Raw genomic sequence first — 20,450 nt, 5'->3', positions numbered from 1 at the left:
CTGAATACCAACGTATAACTGCAGCATCTCAATTTAAATGCTGATTACCACTTGTTCTTTTTTTTCTTTAGTATGGCAGACATGTCCTACAAGAACAAAACTGGCATCAGATGCTCCACAGGACAGTATTTACTGCTTGTCAGGAGGCCACAAAGTAGTGGTTACGCAGATCTATGATTACAGTCATTCATGGAGCTTAAAAAGTTATTTGTGTGTTTTATACCATCTTGTCTCTTCTTTCCAGGTGAATGAGATTTACCACGACGAGTCGCTGGGAGTCCACATCAACGTGGTCCTGGTGAGGATGATCATGCTGGGCTATGCCAAGGTGAGTTAAATTTCTGTTGTTTTACATGAAAGAAACTCAGGCAGGAGAATGGTTAAAACGCACACCCGTCCAGCAGTTATCCAGCCGTGTTCATGCCTACATCCTTTATGACGCTGTATGGGTGGATTTTGCTGTCCAGTGTCCCCTAGGGAAAGAGTAATACTTAAAAACGAAAGTATAAAGCAACAGACGAACTAATTAAAATGTACATAGCAAACAGTAAAAACAGTCAAACACATACAGGCAGCAAGAATGATATACTGTATATGAATACTGTTGTAGTGTCAACCTGGTGACTATTAAACTGGCCAGAAAGTGAATGAAAATTAAGAGAAACTGGTGAATGAACTGATGTCTAATTGCAGATGATGAAACGCAGTAGTGACGCAAATAAAAAATGGGAAATTTAAGAATCTGGGCTGCAGATTTACTCTGACAGAATGACAGAAATTATGTTGAGTTTTAACATGGTACGACACTTTTCCTCTTAATTTTTTGCACCAGTTAGGGGAATGAAGATCTGCAGTGTCTTTCTAGTAACTGTTGAAAGATTGGAAAATTACGAAAATAAGACTATCATCAACAGCTGCTGTCATTTTCTATATTTTGCCATTTGTTGTTGTGCAAAATGTTTCTCCGCTTTGCAGTCTCGAGCTCGGATAATACCGCTAGTTGGGTCGCATTAGCATAAATCACCCCGAATGTAATCCAATGTTCCAAGTGTTGCGGCAACAACGAACAATCAAAACACTGGGCGGGTAAAATTTTGGAAAAGTTGCCACGGTAGAAGACGGCGCACAGTATAATTTGCTGTCTTGGAAACAACGGCTCAGTCTCGCCGTCCCTGACTAGATGCAGCGCACAAACAGAGCAACAAATACCAGGCAGAATACAAAAAAGCCTGTTTTCAGGGCTTGAACTTTAATTTGAATTCTTCCATGCTTCCTTTATATTCAAAAAACGATAAAGTATGGTACACACATGTCAAAATGTTGTTATTTCAACAAGAGACTAATTGCATGGAACATGCTAGTGACACGTCTATAGGCGTTAATGGAGCTGAGAAGGGAGTGGGGAGGAAATCTGCAGATTGCAGATTTGGTCAGTCGGATTGAAAGGACTGAAACGAGAGAGAGAGAGAGAAAGACTACTTTGCATCTTTTACATACAGAAACTATGCAAAGTAATTGACATTGACACACAGGTAATTTAGATTTGCCAAGGGGGTTTTCTTTTAAGATTGGATGAAGAAAATCCAGTTTGCCATCCAGATCCAGCCAGCCCACGGGCTCCATGTTCAATCTGCCTGTAAAGCGGGTGATATCCATACTTGTCAAGATTAACAGGCTGTGTGATTCTAAGCTGCTGACTGAGTGCTAATTTGGTTCGGTGGTAAGCATCTCCCCTTCTCTTTCTTGTTAGTCCATCAGCCTCATTGAAAGAGGCAACCCATCACGGAGCTTGGAGAACGTGTGCCGCTGGGCCTTCGTGCAGCAGAAAGGCGATCCCGATCACGCCGAGCACCACGACCACGCAATCTTCCTCACTCGGCAAGGCTTCGGACCCACGGGGATGCAGGGTAAGGCCCCGGAGGACGCGTACGGTTCAGATGAGAATCTTCTATTGCCTGCAGCGTTTTCACCGGCCCTCCGAGGCTCGTCTTTAAACACGAGGTCGTCCATCGTAATACGCAGCAGACGCAGCAACTTAGCTTTCAAAATAACTTGCTAATCAGCAGCGACTCTTTGATTTATTCAAGCTATTATTAGTCCTGACAAGTGATCTTAAAGCCTGAATGTTCCACATTTAAGAAGCTGTTTTCAAGAAAGTTTTGAAGTAAGAGGAAGTCGCTCTTTATCCTGCAATTCTGCCCAGATTCTCACTCTCAGATGCTTGGTGTAAACGCACAAGGTCTTTGTGTGATACAGAAAAAGAATATCCCTTCATGTTTTCTCTTTCGTGTTTGGCACCTTCCCTCTATTTTTATGGTTGTGAATGCTGACCTGAAAGGCTCAAAGCTCAGAGCAGTTTTCACTGTCTGCCTCTTATTGACTGCTGGCCCCATTTTTTATTTTTTATTCAATTTTTTTTTTTTTCCCCACAACAGTCAAACTGAAACACTGAAAGCAAGAAACTGTTGAAAGCCAGCCCTGCTGAGGCCCATTCCACTGCGGACGGCAGCAGCGTTTTGTTTCACTTGGAGGAGAACATCGTGTGCTCTGGCTAATCCAGTGATAAATTAAAAACCATTAAGAGGCGCATTACATACGTACCAGACGTGTTTCACATTACCCCGACATTTGCAGACCTCTCTGAGTGCTGTGACACTTCGTCAGGTTTACTGAATGCATCCAGAAGTTTGGCCGTGGACCAGTGGTACTTAGTTTCACCGGACAAATGTGCTCAGCTGTAAACAGCAATAAAATACCTCTTATTTTTTTTCTCAGGCATGTGGTGCTCTTCGCTTTGAAAGACAGCACGATCTGCTTCCCTCCTGGAATACTCCTGCACATGGTTTTATATAATCTGCATAATAACACTGCAGGGAGTGAGTGCATGGTGTTGAAAGTTAGATGCATTAGAAGCGAATTTGTTTTGACACAAGAAAGAAGACAGATTTCCAGTGATAAAGTAGCGCAATCAAGTGATGGAGCTCCACAAAAAGTATGGTTCTCTCTAAAGCTGGCTATAGCCATACTAGTCTGGTAACACGTTTGGATTTCATTAAAGAGCGTGTTTCAGCTGATGCAGAGGGGGAAAAAAAAACCTCGGCACGCCACTGTACAGTCCTCCGACCAATCTAAGCCATTTAGTTCAGCTCTACGTCCCTCAGGTGACGTTTATGACCACGTCTTTGTAAGTCTTCTGTCCATCACCATCTGAAGTCCACCCAAACGATTTGATTGGATCTTTGCTGGAGCATTATCATCTTCCAGCGGAGCAAGATTATAGAAAGAAAGAAATAAACAAACAAACAAAGAGAGAAAGAAAGAAGCAAAGGCTGAAATGATGAAAGAAAGAAAGAAAGAAAGAAAGAAAGAAAGAAAGAAAGAAAGAAAGAAATGGAGAAGAAACAAAGAGAGAGAAAATGCAAAGATTGAAACAGAGAAAGAAACAGAGAGAAATAAAGAAAGAAACAAAAAAGAAAGATAGAAAGAAAGAAAGAAAGATAGAAAGAAGCAAAGACCGGAATAAATAAATAAAGTAAAAAGAAAGAAACAAAGTAAGAAAGAAAGAAGCGAAGACTGAAATAATTAAAGAAAGAAACCAACAAAAAGAAAAAAAGAAAGAAACAGACATAATGAAAGAAAGAAAAAGGAAGAAAGAAACGGAGAAGAAACAAAGAAAAAGAAAGAAGCACAGACTGAAAGAAAGAAAGACAGAAACAAGAAAGAAACAAACCAATAAAGAAACAGAGAGAAATAAAGAAAGAAACAAAAAAGAAACAGAGAAACAAACAAACATAGGAGAGAAAGAAAGAAAGAAAGAAAGAAAGAAAAACAGATTGTCTTTGGATACATGATATGAATGAGATTGCGAGGAGCCACATCAGTTGTGCTAATCTGAACATACTTTGCACCATATGGAAACATGCTTCTCTGTACAATGAAATTCTTCTTTACAATGTAACACAAATATAAAATAGATACATATAATACAAAGTATAAAATAAGTGTAAATGTGCAGTAGAAAAAGCCGACATTTGAAGCAAATACACCAGATACTAGCACATAATCATTAATATTACAACTCTGAGCCACAAAATCATAATGTTGTGGGTGGTCGAGGTCAGGTCTGGCTTCCCAGCTAATTATTTCTCGCATTTCACAACAATTCATCCAGTTTCTGTTCAGGTTCAGTATTTTTTATCCAAACTGTAGCATCTGTCTCAAACATATGCTAACACCAAACACAGAGGCGTCCCCAGCTTTTGTTCACCACGGTCCAGTTCAGTATCGACAGTTTTCCTACAGGCCGATCAATAAATATATTAATATAGTCGGTGCAGTGACTGGCATGATACCATTTAGTTTAAATGGACACACAGAGCAAATTTTCCTCACAAAAAAAAAAAAAAAAAAAAAGAACATTGCAACTCAACAATATCAGTTGGCTCGTTTCCATGCAGTGAAACAACCCGATCCATACATGGTGGGAGACAGCAATCCCCCTCTTTGCAGAGACACGATGTGGGAAAGCAACGAAAATGTTTCAGGATATCTGGCCTTGACTTTGAGGCAGATTGCCATACTTTCTGTCACGCAGGAGGAGTTGTTCCTGCATGGCATTTCTTGAGTCATGGTCTGTCGACAGTGAAGTCAGGAAACTGTGCACCAGCAGCGCTGAAGACAACCCAGACTCATTCTCACCCAAAATCCCAGCTGAAGTTGTGAAATTTTTTCTCAAACGTGCGCCTGTCCGCTTGCCATCCCCGCACTTTATCTGCCAACTTGAAGACAAGTTGCCATTTCAGCAAATTGAGTTCACTGAGCGAGTTGAAGAGGTCACACGGGTGAGAGAGTTTGGCTATCCGTTCCTAACTGAAGCGAGCTGCCGGTGGTAATTTTATTCCCTGGGAGGAATCTCTGTAGCTGCTCAAAACCTGGAAATGAAATCTCGCTCGTGGTGCAGGAACCTGCAGCTCAGACAGATTGTGCCATGTTCAGTTTAATTATAGCATGTAATGGTACATGTTTATTATGCAGGGGCTTTTGCTGAATCATATCATCTGTTTACGGCCTTGTTGCAAACGCATTGTGGTCCAGAACCAGCCAATGGAACTACCGTTGTGGACCATGCATTTTGGGGTAGGGCGACTTAGGAGCTAATGGTTTTGAAACATCTCCGAGTAATGTCACTCTGTAACTTACCCCTTTATGGCGAGGAACCATATTTGGAAACTTGAGCACACATCTCTGAGGTTTAGAAGCATGTGGTTTTCATCCAGACCATCAGAGAAGATCAAGGAAATGTTCTCAGGTCAAATGTGGTCTGGAAGGTCCACCTCTGCATGAACGCTGAGCATAACTGCTTTATTAGGTACCAGGAAGAAGTGTCTGAATCAGCACTGGTCTAAATACATGTTTACATTAAAAGGTTAACTGTATTTGTCTTTAGCTTCAGGTTAATGCTCCTTAAGAGGGAGCATAAGGGGGAGTCGTGGAGTAGTGCTGCCCAACTAGCTTGGAGGGGTCCCAGGATCGCCTCCCACCGTGTCCATGGCTGAGGTGCCCTGATCAAGCATCTAACCCACAAATTGCTCCCTGGGCGCTGTCCTTTGAGGCTGCTGCCCACTGCTCCAACACAGTGTGAACAAATGGATGGGTCAAACAGCAGGAACTGCAATTTCAGGACAATTAAAGGTTAAATTAAATTAAAATCAGATTACTCGCCACAAAACTGCCTCAGTCTCTTGTCATACCCTTCCTCACCTGCACCCCAAGCCAGCATGTCTCTTAGCAGTGCATTTCTGCCATTAACGCCTATTCTGGCTCGTGCTGGACCAGTCGGTGTATGATGCTCTCCAGCTACACATCCATGTGCATTTTCACAGGATGCTTCTTTCTTCACCTTGTGCACTCTTTTTATCAGCCTCTTTTGTGTGCAGGATCCTTTTCCTAAAATAGCCGAAGGCATGGCTTTGAATACGCAAAATGTCTTTGTAGGCATACTTGTTGAGCCTTTCCCTGCACAATGGAATCATCTTGAAATGAGAAAATGTCACCGTCACTATTTATGTCCATTTTTAAAAAATCTTTTTGATATTAATGTGAATATTTCTCTTCCTTTTTATTGAACCTCCTGCTTGTTTGTTGTGCAGCATGGAACTCTTTTCATGTTTGGCCTCAGGCTGACCATTTGAAAGGCTTGTGCTTACACTGACCGCATTGGCTTAATTTTGCTCCCTCTTATTTCTTCTTGTTAAGCTTTCATGTAGATTTGTGTAGCCTCATTAGCTCTGCAGATAGATCAGTCTTGACATACAGTAGTTTTCCCCACTTGCACCATTCCTTCACTGTTCTCTCTGGCATGCCTGCCATCTACCTTCAGTTCGACGCATATTAGAGATTGGTACAGTTCTCCAAAGCAGGAACAGACGCTCACACATCAGCTTTAATGATTTCATGAAGTCACTTGCGCTGAAGCTTCAACTATTTGTTTTTTTAAAAGTGACAGATTATGTAATCAACAGACGGGATTGTGTAATTGAGTGGCCCGGAGGCAACCCCACTTCCATACACATGACCCCCGTCATTTGACCGTATAGACATGGCTCTGTTCCAGTCACCACTGTGTGAAGTACAGACTGAAACAGCTGACTAGCCGCCGCCGAGCGCTCGTCAGCTTTATTTGGCGTAACACGAATATAAATGCTTACATCCACATCACAGAGTCTGTGATGCAGGCTCTGCATGTATCTGACGCAGAAGCATAAATGTGGCTGTTTGTGCAATGGCATGACCGAATCTGATGACTGACACGGGTCAAACCCTGAGCTCCTTCTTTCACAAACAACTTGCGAGGAATCAGAGATGAGATGACGGCAGAGAGCAGATTGAGATTTATGACGAGGGTTTTGACTTCAGTGCATGCTCACATAATGCAAATAGCATTGAAAAACAAAAACCCTTTTATCTTAACCGTCGCCTGTGTGAAGTAAAATGCTAAAAGGACATATGGCACAGAAAGAAAAAGGTCAGCGCATGCTTGCTTTTTGATGCGCAGCAAGAGCCGCATGCGTTTCACACTGAGAACCGGAAAACTGAAGCATGTGCGAAAAATGGAAAATCAAGACGGTGGCCTTTGCTCTTTATAAATGGCAGGAGACGCTGCATTGTCTTGGTCTGTTCCCTGCAGAGATGCTCTGTGACTGAAGTTTGTTTCGAGGCTGCCGTCACACTTTTTATCTGCGCGATCAAAGCGGCTCTTGCCTGCAGTCCCTCACGAGGCAACGAGTCTTGTTTTTTAATGCCAACAGCTGCTGTTTGTCCATTTTAATGCTGATCGAGACAAAGAAGCAGAGAAAGTAATTTGTTATTAAAGGAAAATATTTATCACATAAATCTTCCCTTTGAGAAAATGACATTATTCAACATTATGCAGTTATAATAATTGGTTAAGATGGACTGGCGACATGTCCAGGGTAGCTGGGATAGGCTCCAACCCCCTCCTCCCTCGACACTCCAGAGGACGAGCAGTTACAGAAAATTAATGAATGTAAGAACAATTGGTTAAAATTTCTGGTTTGAACGTGAAAAATTATAATTATCATGAAATAAAACAGGACTGCGAAGAAAAAAAGAAGCAGAAAGAACATTTCACGATACTGATCTCGTGTTTAAAAAGTCAGCTATTTGCATATAATTCTTTCTCTAATTTATTCATTACTTCAAGATTGGGCCTCAGAATTTTTTCATGCAGAAGTGCTGTTATTGACCGATCTGAATCTCTACGTAGTTTTCCTTTCTTGCAGTTTTCAGTCTGAATTGCCTTTTATTTAACATATTTGGACCAAATAACATGTGAGAAGGTCAGTAGTTGGAGGGGAAACCAGGAAAATAATTCCTGGTGTGATAAAAGCATTAGTTATTCTAATTAATAATCATGCTCTCCATGCTGCTACAGTAGCTTCTAAGAAGATGAAATTCAGAAAACTCATTAAGTGATATTTTTTTGGGAGATAATTGTTGGGTCTTGTAGTTCTAACTGTCAGTTTTGACTTTTAAAGCTCTCTTTCATGGTTCCAAGAACTTCAGAACAAAGGCCATTGATTTTCAGCCTTTTTTAATGAATATGTGTGGATAGCCAAAGTCTCACATACGTTTCAAGCTAAAATCAATTGGGAAAATTAACTAGTATTGTTCTGGCTGAACACCCCTTCAATATAATAATCCCCATTCTGGGCTTCAATGTTTTTTTTGTTGTTTTTTTATGCCATCAAGGACATTAAGAAGTGATTGGTTTCATGGCTTTCTGTAGGACTCCACTCGTCAAAAAGGTAGAATTACTTCAATGCTGTCCAAGGAAAACATCTTAACAATCACCTATCTGTAGTCTTCCCCTGAGCCATTGTTAGGTTTAGATAAGCACAGGGCTGTGCTGTAAGCAAGATGTCATTAAGCTTCCCTGTTAGAGTGTGACATGTTTCAGAATGGAATCATTCTGGGAGGTTGAAATAAATAAATAAGTAAATAAATAAAGCGAGCGACCAGATTTCACCCTGCGCCTTGTGAACAGACAATTGTAGGGTGAGAGGTTGATGCTGAAGAAGAAATGGAATTGGAGTCCCTGCCTTCTGTAACGAGCACATCCGATCCATTATACACCAATGGAACAAACAAAACCTTTTACTGTTGTACGAGGTTATATGAGGTCCTAAGGTTGGGTGGATAACACTCTGTCTTTACTTATATATATTCATAATTTGACATTTTTGCATAAAAAAAAAAAAAAACAAGTGGGAGTGCTGGACCAAGTAAGAAACCATATATGTACTGAATTGTGCCATAAGGGTTCATGTGGTCATTCAAGGTGCGTATCTATGCAAGGTCTGCATAGAGTCAAGTCTTGAAAGTAGACAAAGAGAACCCAAATCAAACAAATTTTAAACAAAACGTCTTTGTTTATTTAGTCGTTTGTTCACATGTAAGTTGCAAAAGTAGGTGAACCCTTGTTTTCAGCATCTGCTGTGACCTTCTTGTGCAGCAATAACATTTTCGGTAACTGCTGACCAGTCGTCCATAGCAGCTTGGAGGAGTTTTAGCCCATTACAGAGCTGCTTCAATTCTGAGATGTTGGTGGGTTTCCTCACATGAACTGCTTACTTCATGTCCTTCCACAACATTTTTGTTGGATTAAGGTCAGGACTTTGACTTCCAAAACATTCACAGTGTCCTACTTTAGCTGTTCTTGTGTTCTTGGGCTCGTTGTCTTGCTGCGTGACCCAGCTTCTCTTCAGATTCAGCCCACAGACAGATGTTCTGACATTTTCTTTTCAAATTCACTGGCATAATTAAGAATTCTTTCGTCCGTCATTGATGTTCAAGCCGCCCTGGCCCAGATGCAGCAAAACAGGCTCCAAACAAGAACATTGCCACCTCCATGTTTCATGGACGGGATGAGGTTCTGATGCTGGAATGCAGCGTCGTTTCATCTCCAGACATGACGCCTCTCATTAAAACTAAACAATTCTGCTTTGGTTTCGTCCGTCCACAAAACATTTTCCCACCAGTGTTCTGGCTTGTCCACATGGTGTCTGGCAAACATGTCTCTGCAGATGGGCAGAAAGGGTGTTTTGTTTGGAGAGCAGTGGCTTTGGCCTTGCCACTCTGCCATGCACGCCATGGTTGTCCAGTGTTCTCCAGACTCTAATTTGGCCATGAACTCGTAGTCCTAGAAGTACACTTACTTTTGCACCTCACAGATATGTAAAGCCTTTTGAGTATGAGCTACTGTGAAGTCCTTTGAAATGAGGTCAGTCCTGTCAAGTGGAGGAAAGATGTCAGATATGAGAAAATGACCGCCCACTATTTAGTATCTACTGGAAGCTGTAGACATTTAGTGTTCCAGAAGTCAAGTCACAGACTCATGACAGTACAAAAGACAGATCTGATGAAGCTGTGAAGGGTTTGGAAATTGAAAAGAAATGTGCATGAGGCTTTCATAGTATCATGATTTTCTTGACTGTACATGTACCTGAGGCTTTGTTTATTTCTGACCCTGACTTGAGATAAAGGTTTATCCCTCTCCATCTTCTTCAGTATCTTCGTAATCCCAGAGATCAACCTGGGCTTTCAGGAATGTGCGTTTGTGGAAATACTCAGGACGCCCAATTAGATATAAGCAAAATCGGAGGAGTGATCGCATAGCCGACTGTAATTCCACATGATCTCCAGAACACGGTTATTCCTGTCATATTCACAATTGAACTCGAGATGTAAATATTGAAGTTGACTCCCCATTCATGCATTGACCTTCAGCAACATTCAACAGAAAGAAGGGATGGATTTCTATCAGTCATCTATCATTCTGTCTCTCCACTTTTGTTTGTGTCTTTCTGGTTGCCGCTGTCTCAGCTCTTTCTTTAAGAACAGCCTGTCTTCTCAGTCCTCTAAATTTGTCTTATCCTCTTGCCATCTTCTGTTTCCTGCTGTTCCCCTCAAATTTGCATTTCTAACATGTCGCATCCTGTATTCCATTTCGTTTGTTGTCTCTCTCTCTCTCTCTTTTTGCAAACACCACAATCCCTTGATTAGAAAACAAAACAGTTTCAAATGTGTCTGCAGCCCTCGCTGTGATCTTCAACCCTTTGTGGGGCCAGGAACCGTATTTGGTAACTTCCACACATATTTTAAATTGCATCCAGGTGCATCTCCGTGAGGTCGAGAAGCATGTGGGATTCACCCAGCTGGTCAGAGAACCACTTGTCCTCTGGAGGGTCGCGAGGAGGTTGGAGCCTATCCTAGCGGTCATTGAGCGAGAGGCGGGGTCCACCCTGGACAGGTCTCCAGTCTATCACAGGGCTAACACAGAGAGACAGACAACCATTCACACTCACACCTACGGCCAATTTAGAATCACCAATGAACCTAACCAGCATGTCTTTGGGTGGTGGGAGGAAGCCGGAGTACCTGGAGAGAACCCACGCAGACACAGGGAGAACATGCAAACATGCAATCGCCCCAGTCGGTCGATGGATTTGAATCCAGAACCACCACACCACTGTGCCATCAAGGCAACATTCTCAGGTCAAATGTGGTCTGCAGGGTCCACCTCTGCATGAACGCTAAACCATATATGGTAACTTCATTGACTGATTGATTTTCTACATGAAAATGAAACATTTGGAAAGATTTCACAAAAGTAAAAACTTCTTATTACGCCCTACATTCATTCATTCATTTTCTGTGACCGCTTGTCCTTTGGAGGGTCACAGGATCGCCATTGGGCAAGGGGCGGGGTACACGCTGGGCATTGTCGCCAGTCTATTGCAGTCTTATGCCCTACAATAACAGTAATTTTGAATTTCCAATGAGTGCCTGTATAAAGGGTGAAAAAACTAAGTTGATAAAGAAAAGTTCTATTTGTAGTTTATGTTAGTGCTATTATACCTTCTATCTCTGATTCACATGTGACTACATGTTGTTTCCACGTGTGACGAACCAGACACTACCATGTTCCCAATGTATTATTAATGCACCGACACTTCTGAACAACACCCGCGTTGCTTTCCTGTAAGGTTTTGCTAATCAAAGGCACTAATGCACATCTGTCAGAGCTGTTTCTCTTGGCCTTTAGTACAGTATGTTCAGCAGTGCTTATATGGAGCTGCACAAAAGGCATGGAAGTTACATGAAGTGGAATGAAAAACTTCAACTGGAAGGGCTGCACGGTGCGTGTGCCCCGGGAAGGTGCATCCAGCAGGCTTTCAGATGAGCTCAGGTGCTCTCTGCTGCAGCGTTTGTCGGTTATTAAAGATACCATCAGATGAACTAATCGGGATATTCACCAACTGGGAGACTCCTCTAAACTGTAGCAGGTGAACTGAAGGAGGGGGCTGTTTGGAAAAGCCACTCAAGCTGTAAATGCTAAATGATTATAAACTAGAGTTTTTTGGGGGTTTTTTTAAAAAAAAATTGCTCCCCCATCCAATTCCCAGTGTAATTACACCCTTGGGAAAACATCCCAACAGCATAACACATGAAGAGTCAATTATGGTCGTCTGAGGTTTTTCCCCCTGGATGATCAGATCTGGATTATTTCAAGTTTTTTTCTTTGTGTCTGCCTTCATACTTTTTAACACTCTCCTTTTTAGTTGATGTGTGATTCTTCGCTAAGAAGCAAACACAAAAAAATAAGAGTTTAATTCCTAATTAGTTTTTAATTCCACAGTTTTTAATCAGAGGGTTCTTTTAAGTTATGTTTGAATACTTTGATTTGCAATATCACGGCCAAATGATACGTTTAAATGGACGGTGGCACTATGCCAAATGCACACCGATCAGGCATAACATTACGACCACCTTCCTAATATTGTGTAGGTCTCCCTTGTGCCTCCAAAACAGTTGTGACTCATCAGAGAATGGACATGGGTCTTCTGAGGGTGTCCTGTGGTGTCTGGCAACAGGATTTTGTTGGGGGGGGGGTGTTTGAGGGGAGCAGCCTCTGTGGATCATCCCACAGATACTTGATCAGTTTGGGATCTAGTGAATTTGGAGGCCAGGTCAACACCTTGTGCTGTTCTTCATGTTTTTTTTTTTTTTTTTAGTTGTTCCTCAAGTGTTTTTGTGTGTGTGTCTGTGTCAGGCTGCATCCTGCTGGGGATGGCTGCTGCCATCAAGGAGTGTCATTGCTATGGGGTGTTACATGTCTAAGTAACATCCACATGAATGACCTCCTCCTGTCAGTGGATTTAATGTTGTGACTGATCGGTGTGTACATTAACAAGAGAATAAATATTTATTCTGTGGTTTGGTGCCAAAGTTAACCTCTATTGGTTATGTTTCAGATAAAGAGGACGTGTTACTGTCAGTAAAGTGCCAAACAACACAAGGACACACGCCTTTTCTCTCATTCTGGCACAGCTGGGAGCTCGCCATGCTGCTATCTATAGCTTCCATGCTGTCTGTTATTAAAGTCGACCGCATGCTCTCATAGTCTATCGTCATTCAAAATAGGAGGAAATGGCAGGAGAGTAATAAGCGCGAAGCCGACAAAGGCTACAAGTCGTTCTTCCCCCTGCGATCCATCTCCCGCTGCGCCTCCCCCTCCTGCTTTGTGTTTATTGTCTATCTTCTGTTTGAGGCAGCGCTCATCACATCATGATGCACATGTGGCATGTAAATACACAGCAGATGCGCAGACAGGAACGCGCACGGATCTGTCCTATTTAATGGAAATTCACCAACCCCCCCACCAGACTTCTTTAGTTTATCCATGCCAGCAGAGTAAGTTTTATTTGCCCTTGTTTTCAGATAAGATCCTCAAACATAATGTAACGGTGGGGAGGGGGAATATGTTTCTGGGGCTCTTTGAAAAATTACTTGTCAAAAATGCAGCAGAAACTTTTTTTCTTTTTTTTTTTTAAACAAGGAAAAAAATATCCTGGTTGTTGGTTATCTGAATTAAATGCTGCAATAAAACTCCTTTCACCTGCATTGTGTTGCGTCAGCCGTGGAAAGTCTGCAGATAAAACAGAAACTATCAGCCTGTCAGCATACAAAATTTGGCATTTCGCAAGACAAAAAAATCCTCAAGGAATTTTTCAACGCGTCTGCTGCAACGCGTTTATTGCCGAAGAAAGCTAAAGCACTTGCCGACATTTGAGGAGGCGTTGAAGTCAAAGTCAGCGTGCGTTTGGTGTGACCCGACCTCCCGGCCTCCTGGGTCAGTAACTACAATCTAAGCAGCAGGAATATTGACACCGCAATGAATTATTTTTTTTTTTTTATTAAAGTCAGTGTGATTTGAAGTTTCTTGTTTTAATGTGTTGCAATAACCTGCCTTCTTGTTCTCAGGTTACGCTCCGGTCACAGGAATGTGCCACCCAGTCCGGAGCTGCACCCTCAACCACGAAGACGGCTTCTCCTCCGCCTTCGTCGTGGCTCACGAGACCGGACATGTGTACGTCCCTCTTCTTATGTCCTTCCATCTCTGTCTTTCAGCTCCCCTGGCGAGAGGAAAATTATTGTCCCTCCGTTTAATCCCACAGCCTTCTCTTAGGGCGCCTTTCCCCGTGATCTGTGTTCTCGGATGACATTTACCCTTTAAGCAGATTGGTCCTGCGCACTCTGACGGCAAACGCGGAAGCCTTTATTGAGTTTTGCGGTTTGTCCATCGATCGTATGTCCAGAAACTAAGCAACTCAACTCCTTTCCCACATTTTCCTCAACGTGTTTCACTTCTGAGGTGGTTTATCCACCCTGTAAAAACTTAATGAGCACATATTTAGCGACTGAGTAAATGTACAATAACAGCAGGTAGATTACATAGAGATTCATGTTGCTAGGCAACCCCCAAAAGGCAAGTATTGCACGACCGCTGAAATCTGCAGGCTGAACGTGCCTCGATCATTAATATGACTCTGAAAAGGTAACTGTGTCTCTGTGCTCAAATCCAGTTGGAATTTGCTCTTTCTGAAGTGTCCTGTGAGATTGGATCGTTCTTTTAATGCAAGAAAACAAGCTAAATAGAGTTTTTTTAGTTTAATTACAGATTTAACTTTTTGCTGCCTAGGTCACAGTAGTTACTCTTTTCCTTTCCTTCCTTCCTTTTTTTTTTTTTTTTTAAATTGAAGAAAAACAACCAAAACACTTACAAGACAGGGACAAAACAGTTGGCGCAAGACATTTAACATAGAAGGTTATGTGATGTGTGCATGTGCCGTGTTGTCTGGGTGAATATTATGTTTGTCAATGAGAGATTCAATGACAAAAACAAGAAGAAGAAGAAGAAGAATAAGTCTTTATTGTCATTGTACAAGTACAATGGAATTAAGTTGACCTGAGGTCCCCTTAGGCGCCGTAGAAGTATTGGAATAAATAAAAAAGGAAAGGAAATGTAAAAAGCTAGATAAAAAAAAAAAAAATGTACAAAATATAAAACTCTAACATGACATAACAATCCCATTCACTCATAATACAACTGTTATTGCACGCCACATGAAATTATTGCACTTGTTGTGCGAAGTGATTATGGATGTTTGCACATATAATAATAATGCATTTTATTTAAAGGAGCCTTTCTTGGCACTCAAGGACACCGTACATACATTCATAAGAAAAGACAGCAGAAGAATAAAATATATATATATAAAAACAACAAAAAAAAACAAAAAAAAGGCAGAGCAATTGTCATCAGGTGGAATAGGCAGTTTTAAACAGATATGTTTTGAGTTGTGATTTGAAAAGAGGAAATGAATCAATATTTCTGAGTTGGGGTGGTAGTGAATTCCAGAGACGGGGAGCAGAGCGGCTGAATGCTCTGCTCCCCATGGTGGCAAGACGGGCAGTAGGGACGGACAGATGTATGGAGGAAGAGGATCGTAGAGAGCGGGAGGGAGTGGGAACATGGAGGAGATCAGACAAATATGGGGGGGTGAGGTTGTGAATGGCCTTGAAAGTAAACAGGAGGACTTTGAATTGGATGCGAAATTGAACTGGGAGCCAATGAAGCTCTTGAAGGGCAGGAGTGATGTGGTGAATGGAGGGGGTTTGAGATATGATGCGGGCAGCTGAATTCTGGACTAGTTGAAGTTTATGGAGGGATTTGTGTGGAAGGCCAAAGAGGAGAGAGTTGCAATAATCCAGACGGGAAGTGACAAGACTGTGAACAAGGATGGCAGCCATATGAAGTTATTACACGTTTGCACATAAGAAATTATTGCACAGATGTGTTGCACATTGTTGTGTGACTTCACATTATTATTTCTTTATCGTTGAGTTGTTCAGTGTGATTATGGCTCTTGCATAGAAGCCATTTCTCCGTCTCTTGGTACTGGCCTTCAGTGTTCTGAACCGTCTACCGGATGGTAGAAACAACTGAAACAAACAAACAAACAAACAAACAAATAAATAAAATACAGGAAGTAGAGGTAACCAAAGAGGTGAGAGGACAACAAGAAATCATTGCTAATTTAGTATTTTGTAGTGATATAGGCATAGTAGTATAGTAATATTATAATATATATATAAAATTGTAATATGAGAGCAGTAGTGTAATAATGAAGTTTTTTTAAGAAATAAAACATATGTGACAAAAATAGTCTGAAAATAAAGAAGAAACAAAAATATTATAATAATTATTGTTCCTAAATAATTTTCAGTGTGTTTGAAGAAAAAAATAATTAAAATAACAAAAAAAACAACAGTAATAATAACAACAAAGGGCTCAATCATGGACATAAGGGGGCATCGTGTAGTGCACCACAACAGTAGCCCACTACAACTGTAATTGTGTCACATTTCAGACACAGACTGTTTAGTGTCAGGTTGCTAGGCAACTTCCCAAAAACAAAAATTTCTCAACCATGACTCAACCCGAAGGAAACTGGCAGAATCACGCTCAGTGCCACTTTGTCCCAGTGGCAGTGCCAGTCCCCCGCAGCCTAAAACCATTATGTCCTCAGAGACTGTCATTATACATCAGACGTCTGAAAGGCTGGCTCAGTCTCCACCGATGCGATAAATACAACCGTGATACTGTTCTAACTTAGAAAAGCAGTGGATTATAAGTGGTCGCACTAGTTGGACACGTGGGAGGCGAACGGAGTCATGGGAAGTCTTCAGAAGACTCTGTGACAATGAAAAGCGGCGCGCCAGGGTTATTTTCCCCTCATGTTTGCTCTTTTCAAGCTCAACCACATGCAGGGCATTTTTCTTTTTTGTGTGTGTGTGAGCCATCTGTCCGCAGCAACTGACTGAGTCCGTCTGGATAGCTGGAGCAGAGTGCAGCTTGTAGACGTCACATTTAAAAGACAGGGTATTAGAATTCTGGGAGAGGCTGCTCTGCTCAGTACGGTCAACACCAGGGCCCGTATTCCTAAAGATTCAGAGGATCTTCTCAGAGAGCTCCTAACTTAGCCTAAAAAATCCTAGCAAGGAGTCTTAGCTTAGGAGTGATTCCAGAACAGAGAACTCTGATCAAGGAATGGACTGAAACTCTCTATCTTAGTGAGGAGTTGTGGTTGACCCCGTTGCTAGGTAAAAGATGTGATTGGCCTAGAAGAAGCAGTGTTGGTTGGCGTTCACATCTTCCACAAACCGAACAGCAACGGAGAAGAAAAGAAGCAGGAAACCCAACTGGACAGAGGAACGGTGTTTGCTTCTGGCTCAACTGGTCAATGAGAATAAAAGTGTTTTGAGACGTAGATTTTGCCCCGATGTCACACTACAAGCCAAGAAGCAGGCATGGGAAAATATAGCACAACAGATAAATGCCTCCTTTCTGCTTAAGAAACTCCTAAGGCTCTTAAAAGTCCTCCTCCCTGTTCTGAACAGATCTCACCTTAGGAGCTCTCTGAAGAGCTAAGATTCTTTAGGAGTACCTTTTATCTTTACCAGGATCTACTCTTTCTTTCTAACTTTCTAAGAATTTTCTTAACATTTGGCCACTAGGAACAACTCTTTGTGCTAACAGTCTTTAGGAATCTTTAGCAGTATCGGTGACAGGCAGCTAATTCTGCCGAGGTGTCCCCGACCACCAAATCTTTCAGCTTTCTCTCACTGACTGACCTTAAGGCCAAGTGAACGGAGGGCTTTGTCTTCTGAGATCAATAGACTTTCTTGAAAGGAAAAGAAAAAAAAAAAAGAAATTGCATAAAAGCTATTGCGGAAACCAGGAACTGTGCACAGACAGACAAACAAACCATCAGCGTGATCCTGGAGAGATAAATTATTTGGACTTAATGTTGAGATTAAATCCTAGCAAAGAGAAAGATTCCCAAATACAGAGAGGGAATGAAGGAGGATGTTAACTGTGGAGATCTGGCTGCATGAGACGGAAAGATGATCTTAAATGCTGCTAGTGAAGTGATACAGATTAGACTGTGAATGGGTGCGTTTGTGATATTCAAATATCCGTGAGTTTGATCACAGATCAGGATAGAGGAGGAATGGTCACAGCAAGCAAAGCTGTTTGTGACACTGTGTGTGTTTGTTTGTGTTTTTCTTTTTTAAGAATAATTGGATTTAAAAGGGATCTCTGAAGGCTCATGTGCCAGGCCAGCGCGTTGTTGTGGCCTTGCTTGGTAGTAATTTCTGAGCTGTTCTGTCATCTGTGTTGCTAGGTAGCTAGATATCTACGTATGAACATGACATTTCCACCTGAATCTTTCCTGTTTGCAAGATTCAATTGCTCAATTTATTTGCTCTGGCTGAAAAAGAAAACCCGTAGTCAGTAAGCCTAACACCAGGTGAATCTGAAAAAGTCAGAGAAAATGTCTTGGAATAGATGTTTTGTGGACGCTTGGTGGAAGAAAACACCATTTGCACATTCAGTAAGTAGGCTTCCCTGGGCTTCAGGATCTCCTGCTTTTCATATGGTCCCACACTGATGCACCCTCTCTGGATTCATTAGCCAAGTGCCATGGTTAGAGAAGGAGACCTCTACAAGACGCTATGTAGTTTAATTAGGTTGTCTTTTACTCACACCTATTAATCTGGTGAGGTGAATAGAGAAAGCAGAGTCTTAACATCAGGCATTGTTTGACCATCCAGGAGATGTCAGTCTGGGGGTTCAGGTGTCTTTACATTGTAAAACACTGAGCACAAGGAAAACCAAACTGAATAACAGAAAAGTCCAAAACTCAGTATCGTTACAGACTGTCCGTAGTCAACATTCACCGATTGCATCGTAAAAACAAAGATCCACATGCAATTAACGAGAGGAGGCACTGACTGCCTTCAGTACTAAACAAACGTTAAGAAAAATGTACAAAAATACTCAAGGACTGGCTTAAGTCCAAAGTTTCCTAACAAGCTCAACTTTTTGTGAGCCACAGGTATATCCAAAAAAGTGTTTAAAAAGGGCAACTGGACTGTTATCAAATGTTATCAAAGTATAATCTATAATCTCTGAATAGTGGGTTTTATGTGCGTGTGTTTATCGTATTATTTTCTTCCATAGATGGCACTGTAATATTCCCCACCACTGAATATTGGACAGGTCAGGGCCGAACAATAAACCAGTGGGATATTGCAAAATATTTATGTAGATGATGGTGGTGGAGATGTGCTGCAGGAGCAGTCTTCTGCACCGTTTCCCTACACCACGTGATTGGTGGTTGGAAGAGTTTTCTCTCTTTATGAATGCGACAACAACGTGTACATGGCCTGGACGCCAATGAACGCTACAACCGTTGGACTCTCTCACCGCTATTGAATTCACAGCTAAGGAAAGAAAGTGAAAAGGCAGCAAGTAGAATCGGGCTGATCTGTCCAAATGTTAGAAAAAAGTACCGTTTGGAATAAAGAGCTTTATTTTTTAAGGGGGTTTAACTTAAAAACAATGAGTTGGTCCAATTTTTCAAACCCAAATCTCTGCAAACTTGTTTCAGTAAGTGCAGATAACAATTAATTCTATTAAATACCATGTTAGAATTTACAGTATGGTATGTTTGAGGCCTCCGCCATCTCCCTTCTGTCAAGTAAAAGCGCAAAATGTCCAAAAAAAGATGGATGACATTTGATGTAAACCAAAAAAGAGTTTTCCATTCCTCCTCCACTTGCTGCTGTAACTCCTGTTAGATTTCTTGCCTTAGAGCGAGTGAGCTGCTGACGGCTCGTGCTGGACTGGAAGAGAAGCAGCGCTCAGATATAAAGTCTTTTACCTCCTTGTAAATGTTTAAAAGGAGAACGCGGTTACCAGTCTGGTTTCAGTTGTAGTCTGTTCCTGCTGTGAAAGTAAGAATTCAGAAGCGGTGAAATAATCTCGCTGATAGTGTCGACTGCGGTCGCACATAGAAAATGATCATGAATAAGCAAACTGAGGTGTGTATGTATGGAGTATGTTGAGCTGCTGACACCATGTCCTGACTTCCACGCTGTACTAAAAATTTATTCCCAGACTCTGTTTGTGCAATCTTTTATCTGAAGTATGCAGTAAATATATCTCCAGAATATTAGAGTGCAGTACTCTCCCCCATTCTGTTTCCACTTCAGCTGGTTCTTATGAAGTTCTCTTGCAGTACAGACTAATAATTTCTAATAAACTGAATAATCCATAACAAGTTGCCCTGCTCACTGCCTGTGAAACTTAAATTCCACGTGTTGGTTAAATGCGGGCAAAAGACCATGTCCACAGCAGCAAATCCACGCTCCAGTTGTTGTTTCAATCTGGGCCACTGCAGGTGAGGAACAACAAGTTGATGGTTTTCTCTGAACAAGCAGGTCCAACATTATATCCTTAAAAAAAAGGAAAAAAAATGGCATCTGTGTTAACTGGGCTGTGAACTGCTCATCTGGCCGAAATGAATGCGTTTTACACGGGCAACAAAAGTCACTCCTGGCAACCCACTCACTGGATCAGTAAAGATGAGAGATACACCGATCAGGCATAACATTATGATCCTGATATTGTGTAGGTCTCCCTTGTGCCTCCAAAACAGTTGGGACTCATCAGAGAA

At 41.7% G+C, this 20,450-nt stretch overlaps 1 protein-coding gene across 1 annotated transcript in view; it reads left to right on the top strand.

Annotated features, from left to right (window-relative positions):
* adamts3 (ADAM metallopeptidase with thrombospondin type 1 motif, 3) overlaps positions 1-20,450 on the top strand; it is a gene marked incomplete at both ends in the record, with an annotated part of 157,505 nt that overhangs the window by 87,567 nt on the left and 49,488 nt on the right. The window contains 3 exons of the mRNA XM_084551984.1: positions 245-328; positions 1,751-1,907; positions 13,846-13,951. Coding sequence (XP_084408110.1) covers positions 245-328; positions 1,751-1,907; positions 13,846-13,951 — 347 coding nt within the window. The remainder of the gene's footprint in view (positions 1-244; positions 329-1,750; positions 1,908-13,845; positions 13,952-20,450) is intronic.

The sequence above is a fragment of the Chelon labrosus genome (genome assembly GCF_963514085.1).
Source record: "Chelon labrosus genome assembly, chromosome: 9".
Classification (NCBI taxonomy): domain Eukaryota; kingdom Metazoa; phylum Chordata; class Actinopteri; order Mugiliformes; family Mugilidae; genus Chelon; species Chelon labrosus.
This window is presented reverse-complemented; position numbering and strand designations above follow the sequence as displayed.